This window comes from Falco punctatus, assembly GCF_963210335.1.
Source record: "Falco punctatus genome assembly, chromosome: 8".
NCBI lineage: Eukaryota > Metazoa > Chordata > Aves > Falconiformes > Falconidae > Falco > Falco punctatus.
Window position 1 is genome coordinate 24,425,988 of NC_137588.1, and position 18,931 is coordinate 24,444,918.

Here is an 18,931-nt window from a genome sequence, read left to right on the forward strand (position 1 = left end):
AACATAACTGTGTAAAATGGAATATTATCAGCAGAGACATCTTTGCTTGGGAATATTGTTTCTCATTTTGTTACCTCCTCACAGCAGCATAATCTGGGCTGTTACAGGATCACGAAATGAACTAAAATGCTAATTGTGCATCATAAGCGTGATTAGCTACATTTCATCTGAACGACTCCACACTGGAGATTCCCTATTAAACCTCTTCAGTCAGTACAAAATTACTAAAACCAAGCCATGAATAAAAATACCTCATCAGTCATTAATGTTGCAATTGATCTTCCAATCTCATGGTATTGTTGCCCTTTCCCCAGTGGTCCAAGAAGAATAAACAAAAATCTGAAAATAAAAGGTAAATTAGAAAACTGTAGAGGATAAATGGTTGAAAGTAGCTATACATACTACAGAAATACTTATTTAAAAATTGGACTAGAAGAACCTCTAAGACAAATATTATATATAATCTCCTTCAAGATTCTCACACATGCATTTAAACATGAAGCTCTGGTTAGAAAAAATGTGAAAAAACCTTCCAAAAATACATCCTAAGCTTCACAGTCAGACTTGATTGAGACTATCAAAACCTCCTTACATAACAAACCTTATCTTACATAATAAATATATGCAATTATAAGCTATGCACAGAACACATTAACGTTAACATGGGGTTGTTCAGCCTGGAGAAAAGGAGGCTCAGGGGAGACCTTACTTGCTGTCTACAACTATCCGAAAGGAGGTTGTAGCACGGTGGGGGTAGGTCTCTTTCTCCCAAGTAACAAGTGATAGGATGAGAGGAAATGGCCTCAAGTTGCACCAGGGGAGGTTTAGATTGGATATTAGGAAAACTTTCTTCACCAGAAGGGTGGTCAAGCATTGGAACAGGCTACTCAGGGAAGGGGTAGAATCACCATCCCTGGAAGTACTTAAAAATGCATAGATGCGGTTCTTAGGGACACCGTTTAGTGGTGGACTTGGTAGTGCTGGGTACTGACTGAACTTGATGATCTTGAAGGTCTTTTCTAACCTAAATGATTCTATGATGATGAAGTTACTTAATTCTGTTAATTCAATGGAATCAACTATGTTATGGTAGTAGTCATAGCATTATTGAAATACTGGGGAAGTTAAATTACCCCAAATAAAAATGATTTTAAATTGTTCTTACTCCCGTTAAGGCTCTAGAGAACCTCTACTCTAGGCTTGGGGCTAGTAAAGGCTATGAAATGCAAAAGGCAAGATCAAATGAGATAATTGAAGTTCTTAGTATTGTTAAAATGCAAAAGAAACATTTTTTTTTACTGACAGTATCATTTTTTTTTAAATAAACATTTTTGCAGAAATTCTTAATTATCCTAATTTCTAATGATTTAATTTTCTTTTGTCCAAACATAAAGAAATCTGTTGTTTTCCTTTTGATGTTTTTGGGGTTTTTTTTTGTGGGAAGCTGGGGGAAGTTATGAGGAAAGGCTTCTGAAGCTTTTTTTCCAAAGCCTGCTCAGTTCCTCAGTGTTCCTTATACACATGCAAAAATTAGAAAAGGAGAAAAAAAAGTCATGTCCAAAGCAGCTACAAAGTAACTACAATTTAAAGAAAATTTTATACTGTTTATCTGACTAGGAGCAAGGATCTGAGTGTCAGCATTGCATTCCATAACATAACACTCCTTCCTGAGTGTCCCAAACAACTGGAACAAACTACTGTCTTCAGCTGGAATTCTACTTTTATAGAAAATAAAAGAGGGAAGGGGAAAGAGAGACAGAATATATGTACAAACACATGCACAATACCAAAAAACAGTGAGAGACTGTAATAGTTAAGTCGATGAACTCATATGGAAGAAGCACTTTGGAGTTTTGATCTGAATCAACCTAGCAGAAAACAATATATATACAGATCTACTTAAATGCTTTTTATTTGACTATAAAATATACTTTTTTTTTAATTCCTCATCATTTGTTCTCAGAACCAAAATACCTCATCAGAAAAAGTTTCAATTTAGAAAAAAAAATCTAATAAAAATTTATGGGTAAAAATCACATTCATTACCATGCAAGTATCTACAAAGTAACTTTTAGAGGAGTGTGACATTTACAGCATATTGTTAATCCATTCACTATCCCTAGTCAATCAAATCACATTGTTTGTTTCTTCCCTTTACTCAATTCCTTCTTCATTTTTTTTCTTCTGGACATAATTAATGCAGTGTCACACAAGTAGTTCCAGTTCCAGATGAAATATTCTAAGCTGAATATTTCACCTTAGTATTCCATCTGCAGTATTACCAGTTTGTATAGGATAAACTGTGTTGTAACCTAACAAACCACCATTTCTACTTCTGCCAAATATTATCATCTGCACACACAAATGGCATGTTTCTGAAAATACCCATACATCCATTTAAAGGATGACTGGAAAGATGTCTCTAAGAGATGGTTTTGTTAAAGAAAGAAGCAAATTCATAACATAATAAATTACAAAGCTGAAGGTCACATCACCCTGTCTCCACAAGGCTGTCAGGAAAACATGAAAAGAAATAAATACAACTGTACCTTGTTGGGATTGGAACTTCAGCTAGCCCCGTAAGCAGCACTGCAGGAGATAACCTAACAAAAGCAACAACCGCACGGTCCAGGAACTCCAGTTCACCAACTAAGATGTTTGATGCTTCAGCTCCAGGTGGTATCTTTTTCATGAAGTGTAGGTCAACCTGGGAAAAGTATACTGAATTAAATTCTAAAAGCTATTCACAGGGATTATTTTCCCGTGATTTATTGACAGACACTTTCTGGTCACTGCACTATAATCATTTATTTCAATTATACAGTTTCCACTATTCTTGTCTGTTGAATTATATTTTTAAAAAACAAAGTTTCTCAGAACCAAACAACTATTCTGCAATTATTTGACTAATTTTTCTCAGAAACATACTTAAAAGCACTGCAGAATTTATTTATTTATAAAGACAAAAAAAAAATCACATTCAAAATCTTAAGAATACAGTATTAATTTTCTAGTCATATTTTTATCAATAATCATAACAACATCAATAATTCATAACAGAATCAGTAAAGTCATAACAGTAGAAGAAATTCAGATGCCTTATTTTTCATAATTAGTTCTGTAAATCAGAACTTCATAGTTGTTGTATTATAATCTCAATAAGAAGGTTCTACTACTACTCTAACTGGGATGTGGTTTTGGTTTTGGATTTGATGGAAGAAGGTTGCCCTTCTGCTGAAATTAACAGAAAAAAAGCTATGACCATGACTGTCCCCAGAGTAAATTAAAAGAACAAAGCAGAATAAAAACTCGGGAGTTTTAAGGCAGTGATGCTGACTTTTGCAGGGATGATAGGAAAAGACAGAGAAACAGCTCCATCATGACATGGCTCAAGGTATTTGCCTAGGAATATGTTCATTTGTATTTATTCAGTATCAGTCTAGAGGTTACTCTGTAACAAAGACTGACACGGAGTAATAGAGTATATAATGTATGTTTGATTTCATTATGCACCAGTATTGTCTAGATTTCAAAATGCATGAATTTTTGTCATTTGCTTTCCTTTTATTAATCTAAACACAACAACAGCAACCAAATCCAATATAAACTGTTAAAGTGGACCATTTTAATGTCTATCTTACAGCCATCTGTCAATACTAGTTTGCATAGTTTTTGGTAATATTTAGAAAATTGTTTTCTTGCAAATGGCTCTGGCACTAAATCAGAATTCAGATATAACACAGTTGCCTGTGTAACGAAATCCTCTTTCACTGAGATCACAAAGAGATGTCTAATGTTACCCTAAGCTAATCAAGGATGATGACTAAACACCTCCCAGTTAAACAAGCATCAAATCAGCCTGGAAGGTTGGAGAACAAGTACTTTTTCAAGGTGAAGTATCAGTAAGGTAAATTCTATTCCCCACTCAAATTACAAAATAGCTTTTCAGAATTAAGTACAAAACCCAAACAGACTCATTTTACACCTACTTTTGGTGTCATAGGTCATTTATAGTTGAGAAAAAGGAAATAGTCTTTCAGGCACATAGCAATGTGCATTCTGTACCGATTTTACCTTGTGAAAGGATTTAACATTTAATGATTAATGTCTCATGTAGAACATGCTACAGTTGTCACCTTAAGGTCCCACTAACATACAGATCACAGGATCAAGATTCATGTCTGAAAGAAACACTCAGTCTCCCGTCTACCAGAAAGTATTTCCAGATATGTCTCTTGTACTATTTATCAGCTTGAGATTCCAAAGGCTATTAGGTAGTGAACAGAGCCCCAGTTAAAAGGGAAGTAGCTGGCAGAGAAGCATCAAACTGAGCAAACCTCTGGTGTTGCTTCTGCTACATAATGAGAGCAGAGATGGCCCTGGAGTGAATTTGGGTCAATGGCAGAAGCTACATCTTTCGAATGTTTCATCTAACCTATCCATTATACATCTCTTATCCCAAGAGGTATTTAGCTGGAAAGACTTCATGTGCATCCTAATCTGCACCCTAACCTGAGTCACATTCATGATCTTGCACTAAATAGTGCCAGTAAGCTCTGATTAAACATAAACCAAAGTAACTCATTTGGAGGCCATTCCCCTCCAGGGCAACTCAAGAACTGAAAAGAATGGTAGTGGTCTCTCCCAGAACCAAACATAAATTGACATGAAGACAAACAGAAAATACACAACATCACTTCTTAGGAAAGCCATGACACATATTAATCCAATTTATGTTTAAGCAGGGCTACCCAGTATTCAAAAACAAGTTTATTATTTCACATGGTATTTGAAAGATCAAACTCTGTCAGTATGGGACTGGTGATTGATTCAGAAACACAGGTGGAGCACAGGAATATTGCCATGAAAAGGTATGTGGGTGCAGTTTCTATGCATTTCAGGACAACTAGGGTTCCCTTCAGGCTCTGCCATAAGAAGCAGAAGACCAGTCAGATGCAGTTGTTAAACTGCCATCCCATCCTGCTCAGACACAGGACAAAGTGGTGCTGTGATGGATCACTTCCACATCACCCCGGAATACAAAGTCCTCGCGGTGTCCCCAGTGGAAGAGGAGTGACACATTCACAAGTGCAAACATCAGAAACTACGTCTGCCTCTTTATGATATTGAAGTAACATTCGACAGCTTTTAGTGCCATGTCTCATATTATTCACAAATAAATACCAATACAATCAACACCGTCTCAGTACTGTATTCAGATTAAGTTAGCTTTTTGAATCCACTCCAAAATTTGGAATATTAGAAGCAGCCCAAGGGAGATAGATTAGCAAGCAGAGGATATCCGAGGTAGTCAAAGGTGCTTTTTTGTAAAGACAAATGAAATTAATACATGGAAGAAAATTAGAGCAAGAAATCACAACACTCAAGAGAAAATTAGTGTACTACTCTACTTTTCTCTCAATATGTGCATATAATTCCAATTATAACCGTTGGGAGTTATTGCAATAGCACATTTCAAGGGGAAATTGTACTTATGCAACTTCAAAAGGATAAATGGATCTATTTAAAGGTAGTCAAAAAAGGTATTTAGTTTACAATCCTTTGCTGTTATTTCATTCCTGAAAACAAAAGTCATTCCTTCATATTCCTGACATCCTTGTTGGTATCTAATGCTGCTAAGGCTAGCCAAAAGATGATATGCTGATCTCTTCCCAGGCCAGTTTGAATAGGAAGAGCTCTTTCTATCAGCAAAAGCTGCAGCACTGCACAAATTGTGAACGAAGGATAAATGACGCAGCCTCCATTCTTTATTAATACAAACATCTTGCAGCTAGATAATGGACTGGGACTTTGATCCTACAACACTCAAAGCAGTTGGGGAACCACGCAAGAAAAGCATTCCTGAGAGTCATGTAATTCCCTTTGGATTGTTAGAAGCTTCACCTCTGTACCTTATAATATTTTACATGTTGATATTAGAATGCTTGCCAAAACAATCTGTTTTAGTTAACATTTAATATAAATATCAGGAAACCAAAATCATACTTGACTTTTTAAAGCATTATAATCTTGGTTGGAAATATTTTTAAAGTATTAGCATTAAATTTTTAAAACTTGTCACTATTTATAGATCTCCTTGCTACCTCTATATGAAATTGGTCCATAATACATCCCCAGCCAGCCTCCTTTCTTCTTGCTGTTTTTGACAAAAAGATCTGTTTCCCGTCTTTATTTCAGCCACATACCATTCCTAGTCTGGCATGTTCAGTCAAGAATTCAAATGGTGCAAATAGCTACTGCTGCTAGGAAATAAGTCTGGCACCAGATGGAGCAATCACATAACTCTACTTTTAGCTCAGTTGCACTAACATTAAGATTTAACAGACTCAAAGTGCTGTTCTTCAGAATTTTGGTTTAAAATCACCTTTCTTCACTTACTCAACCTTTGTTGTATTAATGTGTCAGCTGAAGTCATCTATCCCTGTCAGGTCTGCCATCTGTATCTAATGTGACAGTTTGTTTTAGGTACATACAGACTTTTAAACAAATTGGGATTCTCCTTTAAATTAAAGCTGAGAAGCTGTTTGCTTTTCTTTGCTATCTAACATTGAACTGTCATTGCAATCCCCACTACTGAACAGTTAACATCTTTTGTGAAGTGTACTGAAATATCTTGGCTTGCCAGAAGAATTAAGTTATAGGTTTACAGAAACACATTCTGTTTGAGACATCTGGAATCCACGAGTTCAGGTTATAAAAAGCATAGTTTGCATTCATGCATTACTTATAAAAAAAGTAAAAATCTGAGAGGTAAATCTGAATTATAAAAATTCTGAATTACTTTCCTATTTAGAGAATTTTCTGTTAATTTGTAAAAATCCCCTCTATAAGTATACACCTATGATAATCATGCAATAAATTTATGTTCCTAATATGTGATTTCCTGTTACAAGTAATTTGTCATGAAAATGAAAAATTCTTTTTTATTACATACAGATTGTGTTTCAGCACACACAAAACTTCAATGCTGAAGTAAAATTTGCACTTCACAGCTTTTCCTGATTCACATGGGTTCATTTTATTTAATTTAATAGATCTATTTGTTAGTCAGGAAGCTCTCTTCACCATGAGTGAACACTTACCTTGCTGAAGTCAACAGTGCTGTTTTCTCTGCTCACATCATTTTTGCTTTCAATACAGGCTGGAGCAGACTGTGGGGAAACAACCTGACCTGCTAAAAAAAGTACCATTATTACAGAATACTAACAATTACTTCTATAATAAAGCAACATCTAATGAAAGAGACATTAAAGAACTACAGATATTTCACATCATACATACATGAAGCATCTAAACATGGCATTTTAATTGAAGACTTATTTAGAATAGCACATTCTCAAGAGACAGAACATTTATCATGTGCAGTTAGGAATGGGAGAACATAATTTAGAAAATGTAAAAGATACCCTTCAATATGAGAAGACAAACTTCCTGTGCCAATTAAAGCTTACGATTTTTAAGATATTACATTTGAGGAAAGTCCTGCATTCACATAGTTTTTGTAAGTACTCTGAGGAGCTGCCAATTTTGGGCAATATCTGTCTACAAGAATACTCACTGAATAAAACAGGATTACTAATTTTCATAAATTTACTCACTCGTGTATATAAGAATGTTCCAATTATAACAACTACAAAACCCAGCATAAAAGTGGGCTGCTATAAAAATAGATGTATTGAAAATTAAGATTATTTTAAAACTCAGTATTGAACAATGTGATTATTAACATGTGTAGAACAAATGTTTCAGCAAACACCGTTTTAAAAAATTTCAGTGAGGATTTAGTTAAGTATTTTATAGAAGCTTTTAAAATATCTTGAGATGAGAAGTGTTTAAACATGCCTCAGTCTCATATAAGCAAACAGTAAGCCTTGTGACCAACAAAATTTTGCCAACAAAAGCTCAAAAAGAAAAACAAGCTCAAAAAGTAACAAATATATGTCACATAAAGCGTATTTTTACTTAATGCCAACACTGACCCTGTGCATAGCCAGAGGCCACCACGCACACACTGAGGGTGTGGGGCTGGCAATAGGGCAGCACACAAACCCACAGCGTGGTGGGCCATTCCCTGCTTGCCTTCACTTTTCCTCCTTCTCTGGCATGGCAGGAGTCACGCACAGCTCTGAACACCACAACAAAGTAGAGGAAAAAGTACCAAATATATGAGCCAACTATCTCTTACTGCCCTAACACATACCCAGAAATAACTACAGAGTCCAACTGGCCCAGAGTCAGCATCTCGTGCCCAGCATATATTTGTTTCCATAGCAAATAAAGTCTCTCATATGACTGAGAAATGATGATGTGAAAACATTGGTTCTGGTGAAAATCAACCTAAACTTGCACAGTAACAAAGACCATATGTTCACGATACTTGAAGACAGTCAGAAAGTCCTAAGCTAGGCACATTGTCTGGGCAATTCAAAAAGCCATGGCGTGTCCCCTTCACACCATTGTTACACATGCTTGCGGTCCAAGCGTGTCCTCAGCCACAGCCAGGAAACAGAGCACTTCCCAGGATCCAGTCTGAACAGGACCAGAGACTTGCAAGAGTATCTCAACCACTGCCAAAATACTGAAGTATCCAGCTTCTGTCACAGCTAAGCATTACAGTATCCCTATTTAAGTCTGGTCATAAATTCCCAGTTGAAACACTTGCTCAAGGAAAAGGTTGGGTTTCATGAAAATCAACATCTCATTTTCCAGTAGGCAAATCTCCCAAGACACAAACCAGATTTTAGACTCTTGTGCTGCATCCTGGTAGCACAGCCAGAAAGATTTCACTTTGATTAAGTACAGGAACAGAATGTTTTAAACTGTCTTCCTAGATATCTTATTATTAAATGTATCAATCTTAAAAATGTAAGTATTTCCATTTTCTCCCTGATTCAGGACAAGGACAAATCAAAACAAGAATAGAAATCAGGGCTTTTGTTCAGCATTACAGTGAAATAAACAGAGAATGGCAAAACAACAAAACATGACAGGCATGTTAACCTAACCAAGTAGATAAAAATAAGTCAGTATTAGAATTTACATATGACAAGAATAAAGGATTGATTTCACAAAGCAACATGTTAAACAAACTCATATTAAAAAAAACCCTATAAATTAGTTTAATAATTAAATATGCAAGATGCTTATAAAACATCATTCAATTTGTCTTTATTTAGAACTTAAAGAAAAAACACTGAGTCCATCATTGTTACACCATCACCCTCATACTATGTATCCCCCATACACTATTTCACACTGTATTTTTCTGTATTGTTTATTTAGCAGTCTTAGAATTATTTTTACAGGAATCATCCTGTAGCTTTATAACTATTAAATATAAATAACATATAGATTTGAATTGTGTACTGTTCTGGAGATTTTAATAATCTCCAAATAACAAAAAAACCTTTCACGAATTCTAACTGAGAAGCCATAAAGCACTCAGGGAAAAATTTCTGCCCTAACTTACTTCCAGAAAACTTTAAATCCAGTAATGTTAGACCTTCTTAACTCTTAATTTCTTCCTTTTAGACACTCCTCTATATTCTATAGGATATATATAAAGGCACAAAAATTCCAATAATTACTCACACTAATATGCATACTATGTTATAAAGACGTTACAGGAAAGCAACAGAAATAGTAATCTTTCTGTTGCTAATTAGGGATTTACATTTATACTTCTTCTCCTGGACCCAAAAATTCAAGAAAATAACAGCAGGGATATCTGCCAGGGAGATAAAATTATTGACCAACAAAAGAATCAGAGCATGGACCACCTGTTAAAAATACTTAAGTTTTAACATCATAATTGGAGGTGTCAAAAGCCTCTAAGCAATTAGCATAAGAGTCCAAAGGCTAACTTTTAAACATTGTGTCCACTTTACTTTTAGGAGAAAAATATGTAAAAATATACATAGTAGGAAATAAAAGCCACAACCAGTAAGTATGTGAAGTTTGTAAGAATAGCATATGTTCTTTTTCCGTGCCAACAGAAGACCTCAAACTTTGATTTACCCATATGCTGGAGTAATCTGAAAGAACACAAGTTTTACCTTGAGGCAGTAAGAGATGTTTAAATAGCTCTGCAACTTAAGACAGCTTTCTGGATCTTGGAACAAGAAGTTTGGTTTTTTTACTGTATTAAATAACAATCAAAGGCACAAGGTAGAGAATTCAGGTAATTTCACTTTTCACATGACAGTCATAGGGAATATTTTTTAAAGAGCATCTTAAACACACTGTAGGAACATGTGTTTCTTATGGAACAATACAGTTACTAAAATGCCAGTTTGGAACTTGGTCTCTGTGTGGCCCTTTAACAGAAAAGTAAGACAAAAAGTACTGGGTTTGGGGGAGATTTTTTGCTGTTATACACATTTACTTTGTGAAATGCCTGTGTTTTTTGCAATAGATAGTAGGTAGATGCAGTGCTATGGTGGCTTTCTCCCTAGGAGCAGGACTGCAAAGCTACATGGTTATCTTTATATTTGGTAGCTTCCTATACTTCTGAGCTATGAAGCCACAAAAATTCATAAATTAATTTCATTTTCAGTATAATTTCATGTTGATTTAAAGGAAATTTCTTTGGGGTGAATACTGTTAAGCACATGAGCAATTCCTAATAGGACCAAAAGCATACCCATACCAACCTAGTGAACACTGGTGTCACTATACTACACTGGTGTTCTAACATCATTAAAAATATTCAGTCTGCTAAAGCACGTTGGCAACTTTACATGTGCTTTATCCCCAAGCTACTTATCATTTCAGCAGCTGATTGTTTTCTCTGAATGAAGGACACAGTTATTGGCACCATGATAGTCCCATGAAGCAGCAATCACTTAAAGAGCTATATGAATGAAGAGAGGAGCTGTCACTTCATACCCAGACTAAAACAAACAAACAAACATAAGCATTTCCTCTCTGATTTCCACCAAAGCATGAGCACTCACCACTGTATCAAACTGTGCCTGGAATACAGGTACACTAAACTCAGTTTTTTTCCTTTTTAAAAATTTATTTTATTTATTAAATATATAAATATATGTATATATTATATATTGTTGTTATTTATTAAAAAAAAATATATCATATGGGAGCCTTCAAAGCATCATGTAGAAAAGAGGAGAGGGAGAGGGACTAGAAGTAGGGAAAAAAACCCCACACCAAACTAACACCAAACACTACCCAGGTTTTAAACATCTGCTCTGAGAAAAACACTTGCAATTGTTTATTACTACTTTGAGTTGGCAATATTGGGTTTAGGATGGTAAGAATGGTGAAATCCCTATAAGAGAGAATAAGAGCAGCAATAGCCTTGCCATTTATTCAGCTCTTCCATGCCCTGCCCTTGACAGTTCCATTTCAGATCTCTCAAGCAAAATGTTTATTTTTGTATCGTTAAATATAGTATTTTATTTTTTGAATGCAGTGTACTGTTTTGAATCCTTATAAATTTGATGTTTCAAGGCCTTGAATTATCCTGCAGACCATCTACATAAAGCACCTGAAAAGATGCATTCTTTGAGAATTCATCAGAATGCCATTCAGATTTTTTAAAGTATCAAACAAATGCATAACATGGTATCATTGAAATATTCAGCCTACATACAAAGGAACTTAATAACGAACAGATAAAACCGTATTCAAATGGGTGCCAAGGTTTATCTATGTATTAAAAGCCAATATCAGCAGTTTTAAAATTATATTTTAAATTGGTGTACATAAAAAATGAATGGGATTTTTTTCAGATAATGCAAAATTGCCAGAGCTTTGAATAGAGCAAGAATTCACACCAAAATGTCATGCAAAGCCAAGCCACTCAAAAATCAAAATCCATCAAAATAAGGTCCATATTTGTTACACTAACAGAAGTTTGCATTTGCAGATAAAGTTCAGCATTTTGAGACTATTAGTCCTGCTAAATTAAAAAAAAATAATAATCCCAGTAAATTAATGTCATACACAACATACTCTTACTCCCTAAAATTTAAAGCCCAAGACATTTAACTGTGTATTTATTAATCAAAAACCAAGAGTTCTCTAGAATGCCAATGACAGAAACCAAGAACAATGTGTTCAGATACAAATCACAAAACAAATGATGCAAATGACACGTCAAAGGAAACTGCATCAGAAAAGAAATTGCTTATTTTCCTAGGCCATATAGATTTCTCCCCATTCAAAAAAAATTCTGATTTGCAAGCCAGCTCTACCGATCATGAGGCTTTTCACTGCAGCTACTCACCAATTTTCCAAATCTAAATGAACACACTGTTCAGATCAAAAATCCAGGATTGAACAGTAAGTTTTCCTAAATATATATATTAAAATTCTAATATAACAGAGCAGTGATACCATCTTTGCAGGCTGTATTGTATATGTATGTTTAGGCCTCTTGATACATAACATTTTAAATCAGTGGAGAAGCATGACATTCCCATTGTACCTGCATAAGTACAAGCAGATTTGATGCTCGCTAATGATACATACATTTCAGAGGATGAGGAAGTCACTTTATTTGTTTTTCCAATGCTAGGCCTGAATCTCAAGCGTAATTCACATGAAGTCATGCAGTTTTAACTAAAATGCTATGATTTGCAGTTTTACAAATTGATGTTAAGAAAATGAACTTATGAAGAAATGGCACATCTTTTTCCCCCAAAACAACAGCATTCCACACAATCTTCTCTTAAGTGTGCCGTAGCTGCTGACAAAGGCCTGAGGTATTTTTTAAATCACTATAGCAAGGAGTTGCATGCTGTCAAGAAACTGAGATGAAGACATGGGTGTACATTTGAAATGATCTGAAGCCCAAGCAAGAATAGGTATTTATACTACCTCTGAACCTTCAGGGAGTTTACAGAACCCAAAGGATAGGAGATGAGGAAGATACAGAGATGAGATGAGCCTGTTAGAGACAGACACAACAAAGACAGAGCAAAATAAAGAAATACAAAGATGAATGATACAGTTTTATACATATAGATTACACATTTTATCATGGGTACAAGGAAACGTGGATAAAGAAAAAATATCAGATGAAAATGTTTGTAAATACAAGTCATATTTTAGTAATATAAAAACCTGTGGATAATACAAATTGATTAAAAGATATACATTTGAGAATATAAAACAAGAAATAGAGCATTAGCTAATTTAAGCTAGAATTAACTATCTTTGAGTTTGCCTTCTCTTCAAGGAAAGCTGGAGTAATCTACCGAATCCAGACCAAATACTGCCAGAAAACTTGGGTATATACATGGCATTCATTGTGACTTATTCCCAAAATGAAAGAACACGGTCACATACTCAGGAATGCTTTCTACCCTTTTGATGTGGCTCCAAGTGATGTCCATCTTTCTCCACGTGGTAGTATTGACATCAGTTTCACAAGCTGTAAACTAGCTCTGAGTTACGGCATAAATGTTTGAACTGATGTTTAAGAGACATTGCAAAACTAAGGAAAGTCACAAACACCTTTACATAAGTGGTAATTTAGACTTAATGGGATACTAAAGCAGACTGTCCTAAATTAGACACTCAAGCATAGTCTCAAACACCTTCACATGTGCTCAAACTGCCATAAAACCATGAAGTCGTCCAAACCAGCCCATCATGCTAACAAAAGTAACTGGGAAAAGGCTTGAGAAATAACATGTCAAAATGAACTGCTCCAGCAGCTCATGCTGTTAACTCTGAAGATGCCAAATTTAATATGTTGTTGCTTTCTCAAAGTTCTTTCGCATATTGATAAACCTCTCCTTGGAATTTCAGAATTTCTCAAAATCAGACATGATGTGTGGTGTAATGCAGCTTTTTACACTAATACTACGTCTGCTCTGGCATCAAGGGAGAAGAAGCAGTTATAAATAGCATATGTATGGAACACAAAACAGGCACAAGATCATGTTATGGATTAAAAACACTTCAGCAAGGTGCATGGAAATACAATTTACAAGTCGCACTCCTCTCCCCCTAGTTCTCTCCTCTTTGACTTTAATCGGCAGAAGGTCTGTTAGGTCTCATTACAGATATACACACACACAGACATAGATAGATACACACACACACGTACTCTGAAGTCTAGACTAAAAGTGAAACAGCTAGTCAAAAAAACCTAAAATGTTTACATGACAAGAACTTCTATTCCTAACTACATTTTTGTCAAATCAGCTACTTCTCCATGCCACACACATTTAAATTCTGAATTGCAGAACCCTTTATAAAAAGGGGACATGCTTATGAAATTATTTTAGCATTTCTATAACAACAGAAAGGTATTGTATATTTGCAGTTGTCTTGGGGTCTTTAGACCATGTTATAGGAATTTACCAACACAGCTCTCTGGTATCAGAGTGAAAAACCTACTCATCTCAACAAAAATAAGTTAAATTGCTTTACAAACCAAACTTTCTCAGGATGATTTACTAATAACAAAGATTCTTATTTTTACCTGCCTTTTACAGTATTTATGCTAAAATTACTTGCCACTCTGTATTTTGGGTATTCAATATCAAATTAGACTTTAAAAAAAAAATAATCATTTTTTCCTGCTCTTATGCCAAATTTGACTGTCGGTTTTTATTGGAACATCAAAAGCAGGCTTTTAATTCTCACAGTTTTGATGCCTAATGAAAAGTGAAAGTTAAACACAGCATGGCAGCATTAAAAATGCATGGTAAATCCATAGCACCCTGACATCTTAGCCCCGCAGAGGATGTGAAGAAAAGCCATTGTAAACAAAAGATAATACTACTAAATACAAAGCAAATTAATTAGATGGTCTGACAGGCTCTTAAACAAAGAAAAAATGGAGGGAAAACATATGTACAACTATCTTCCAGCAAAGATATCACAGTGGTCTGTCAGCAGCACAGCCATATATTGAATTTAAGTTTATGTCTTCATTTTCAGCCTTTGCTCCCGAGTATCTGAAAACTGATACATTGATAAGATAGCATAGTCAAGAACTTGGACAAAGAAGTGGGTTTACATACAGCCGTACATGTAACCCAGATGGCAAAGACTTACGGCTCTCAACCACCTATTTTACAAACTGCAGACTGCTAAGGAGTGTTATCAGTTAAACTGTCTACACTAAACCCAAATTCAAACAAACTGAGAATTTCCTTTTGTGCAGAAAAAGTGTCCAAGTTCCCCTGCCTCATTTCAACAGGAACAAATAAATGGCCTTTCTAAAGCTCTTGGCACTTGCTGTTCCTGAAAACTCTGATCTCTGACCCTGAGAGGAACTGGTTTTCTCCCTGCAGTCTTCTAGGAATTAAGCTTCTTACCCAAAAAATGAAAGCAATAATAAAATATTTTACTACTTTAATACATTTTTTGTATTAAAAAGTGAGATATTAATGCTTCTACACTGTGTTTGTGCACAAATAGGAATAAGCAGACTAAAGTGATGCCTTGATTGCATTTTACCTCTTTGTCCTCAGGAAACAAAAGATATGTCTCACAACACACTTGACAATAATATAAGGTGTTTACATCCCTCATTTTTGCTTTCTTTCATACACATGTAGCTGATTTTTCTTTTGCTTTCATCTAATCCAAAGTTGTATTTTAACAACTCATTTTTGTATTATGAGAAGCTTGTACAAAAGCTCCATGGCAGCTGCAGCAAGCATAACACTGTAGCTGAACTCTAGCATTTGGGTCATGAGGCAACAGCAGAAGAAAACAACCAGAAACCTTGCTGCTACCCCTGGTCAAGCTTCTAAGGACAGCAGAGTTCCTAAAAGCTGAGCATTTCAGTGTAGATTCCTGCATAATTTACACACCACATACTATGGCAAGTTGCCCAGGGTAAAGAAATGACTAAAAGTATGCCAGAAGAGGCAGCAGTCAGTGTGCCTAAAATTAGGCAGCTTTCCAGAATCACCTCTTCCCTAACTCCTGTAATCCTGGAGTATTGGGGCAATAGTCACTGAAGCCCACGAGCCACTTATTTGCTGTTGTCTTGAAAAGGGAAAAAATTGTGAATCCTTTTAGAACCAAAACCTTAGACTGAATTTCCCTCTTCTAAATCTAATACTAATTTTAGTATAATTCAGGCAATAAGGATTCAGACTTTTTAATGTAACAGGGTAATGGATAGTAAGAGAAACTTTAAATAAACCAGTTCCTCTTTTTTTTTTATCACAGGGCCATCATCTTTTTTGAAGAGGTCAGTGCAGGAGATTGCCAAACGTGCGTTAGGGCTTAAAGGATGCAAGTAGAAGAGCAATGCTTCTAAAAGACATATGTGTCCAAAAAGACTGGGTTTTTAACTCTTCACTGTAATTTAGATAAAAAGATGATTTACCTTCACATAAATGTTCTTAAAATTATAGAGAATTGTATTGTTTATGGTGCATTTAACTTAATCTAAACATAGTAAAAGTGACTAAGTGGGTTTTTTAACCAGGGGTTACAGTGCTCAGAGGCATCAATAAGCACAGACAAATGAAAACCTTTAAGAATGTGATTCCCTACTTACAGAATCACTTAACCACTGGGCACATGAAATGAGTGTGTTTAATATGGACTTAGATGGTGTCCTGACCAGAATTTCTCTTTGGGGGATTTAGACATATGAAGGTTCTTAGAAGAAACTTAGGCAGAAGTGAGATGTTTCTGGTGCAAGTTACTGCATCAGTTCCACTAACAGACAGAAAGTTACTGAAATTGAGCTTATGATACATTCACAGCTTACCCTGAGGTGTCTTTTTAAGCAGACCTACTGCTTATTTGTTACACAAGATCTAGTGTAAAAAAGCTGATGCAAAAGCAAAAGCTGCAATCTTGCATCCTGTGGAAACTGAGGAATAGGAACATTATAACATTAACTTTCTTAAGTGTCTCCTGAATATGTGTTTAAAGTCATCAGCAAGAGTTGCATAAATCAACAGGAAAGTTGCCTTAAAAAGGATGGACAGTCATCCTACTTATTTTACTCATGTGCATCCATATGCATAATCACAAACACCTTCATAAATATTATTTTAAATTATGTTTTAGTATAATTAATATGTTTCTATTTAATATGCTCTTCAGAAGAAATTATATGCTGCCTTTTAGGTCTGAGTCTCTTCCCCAGGGAAGTGGCTAGATTTAGAAGTACTTATTAAAACATTATATGGCAATGATTCAAACAAAAGGTCCTTTCTTGAAACCAAAGTTAAGCTTTATACTAACAGCCCCATCTTTCCAGATCATCTGCCCTGCTACACTTTCCCCTTCTGCCCTATGCCTCACAGCACTGCACCCTGTACCTTCCCTGTGCTACAGTCGTTTCCTCGCTGTCCACTTCCCAGGGTGACAGGGGAGCTCAGTAGGGCCCTGAACCAGGGACAGCAGATGGGAGAGAGATTTCACGTAAGCTAAGGTGACTTCTAGAATAAGAGTCACTATAGTCCAATGGTGTTCACACAGAAATGTTGTGGGTATCGTGATGATAGTGGATACAGAGGCTCAGTAATTCTGCAATGTATAATTCTAGTGAATCAACTGTAAATATTTGTAAAATTTGGCTACATGTTTCATAACACAGGCCTGTGTTTATGTAAATAAGGAAGGGGCAATAAGAAATTATCTTTCATTATGATTAACCTATAACAACAGTACAGCTTAGAAAGACTTTCTGTAAAAGCAAGAAAGAAAAAAAGTTAAGCCAACCACTGCAAACATGCTCTCTCATTTTCATGAACACAATTTTCCAAAAAGCGGTTTTCTGAAAGAACAAGGTACAGTTCTTGCAGCATCTCTCCAATAGTGTCATCTTGAAAATCTGTTTCTCATTTTCCAGCCCCTCAAACTCAACTATGAAATCTGAAGCACCACTTGAACACTAGCTAATGCATGCACTGTCATAGACTTAGAAACTATTCCAACAATCCATTACATTTTAACTAAATAGGCCCTGGACAGTCAACTGAAGTCAAAAATAGTCTTATGATATTTCTGGCACTAATGGAGCGTGTCCACAGTGCAGAGTAACACTGTGCAAAAATGCACAAGTTCAGTATGAAGGATCACAGACAGTGCCTGAAGCACCCCGAGTGTACTTGAGCTGTACTGCACCAAGGATAATGTGCCGCTTGCCCAGGACAGAATGGCACACTAACACAGCTAGCCTGCTTCCAACATCTGAGCCAGTTCCTTTGAATACCCTGCATAGTCCTGAATTTCAAATGCCTGAATTTCAAATTTAAACTGGTGTGTTATTGAATGCAGAAGAGGAAACACTCTCATGTAAAAGGTACCACTTTTACACAGTAGCTTTTTAGAGCAGCATCACATTCAGTTCAAGCTGTGGGTACAAAGAACATGCAATACTGAACAGGCAGATGTTACTGAAAGCTCAAAACGCAAAATAAAGCAATGCATTACCATTTTTATCCATGGAATGGGGCTCAGACTGCTTCTTTCCAATATCAGCAAAGGATCTTACAATTGGGATCCTGTTGCTCAGCTTCTTTTGGTTCTGATGGTGATGCTGTTTCAGCAATGCCTCATGCACTCTGTGACGAACATCCTCACTGAGCTGCCCAGAACCCACCTGTTGGTCCAGAATCATATCTGAAAATATAAACATAATAAAAGAGAGGAAAGAGGAAGTTTTTTATTTTTTAAATTGCAATAATAAGAATTAGTTCCCTACAGCATTACAAATGAAAGTCATCAGTTTCTTTAACACTACAGAAATAAATGGTAAGTTTTATCTAGAAGTGTTTCAGTCTCAGGGGGGGGAAAAATCAAAAAGGATGTTAATGTAAAAAAAGCCAACCCCTCAAAAGATATGCAGTTCCCAAATTAAGGTGGCCTATGTAATTCTGAAGTCAGTCCCTATGCACTCCCCATACATAAAGCATTTAAACCCAGGATTACGATGTGTATAAAATGTCTTTTT

At 35.7% G+C, this 18,931-nt stretch overlaps 1 protein-coding gene across 7 annotated transcripts in view; it reads right to left on the bottom strand.

Moving 5' to 3' along the window:
* The window catches only part of SLC4A10 (solute carrier family 4 member 10), a 172,380-nt gene that overhangs the window by 40,889 nt on the left and 112,560 nt on the right, over positions 1–18,931 (bottom strand). For 5 of the 7 annotated variants that reach the window (XM_080399111.1, XM_080399107.1, XM_080399110.1 and 2 more), the window contains 4 exons: positions 18,412–18,600; positions 7,104–7,195; positions 2,550–2,707; positions 252–339 (listed from right to left, as the gene is read on the bottom strand). In XM_080399111.1, the coding sequence (XP_080255237.1) occupies positions 252–339; positions 2,550–2,707; positions 7,104–7,195; positions 18,412–18,600 (527 nt within the window). The remainder of the gene's footprint in view (positions 1–251; positions 340–2,549; positions 2,708–7,103; positions 7,196–18,411; positions 18,601–18,931) is intronic. The other 2 variants (XM_080399108.1, XM_080399106.1) reach the window with 1 other exon arrangement.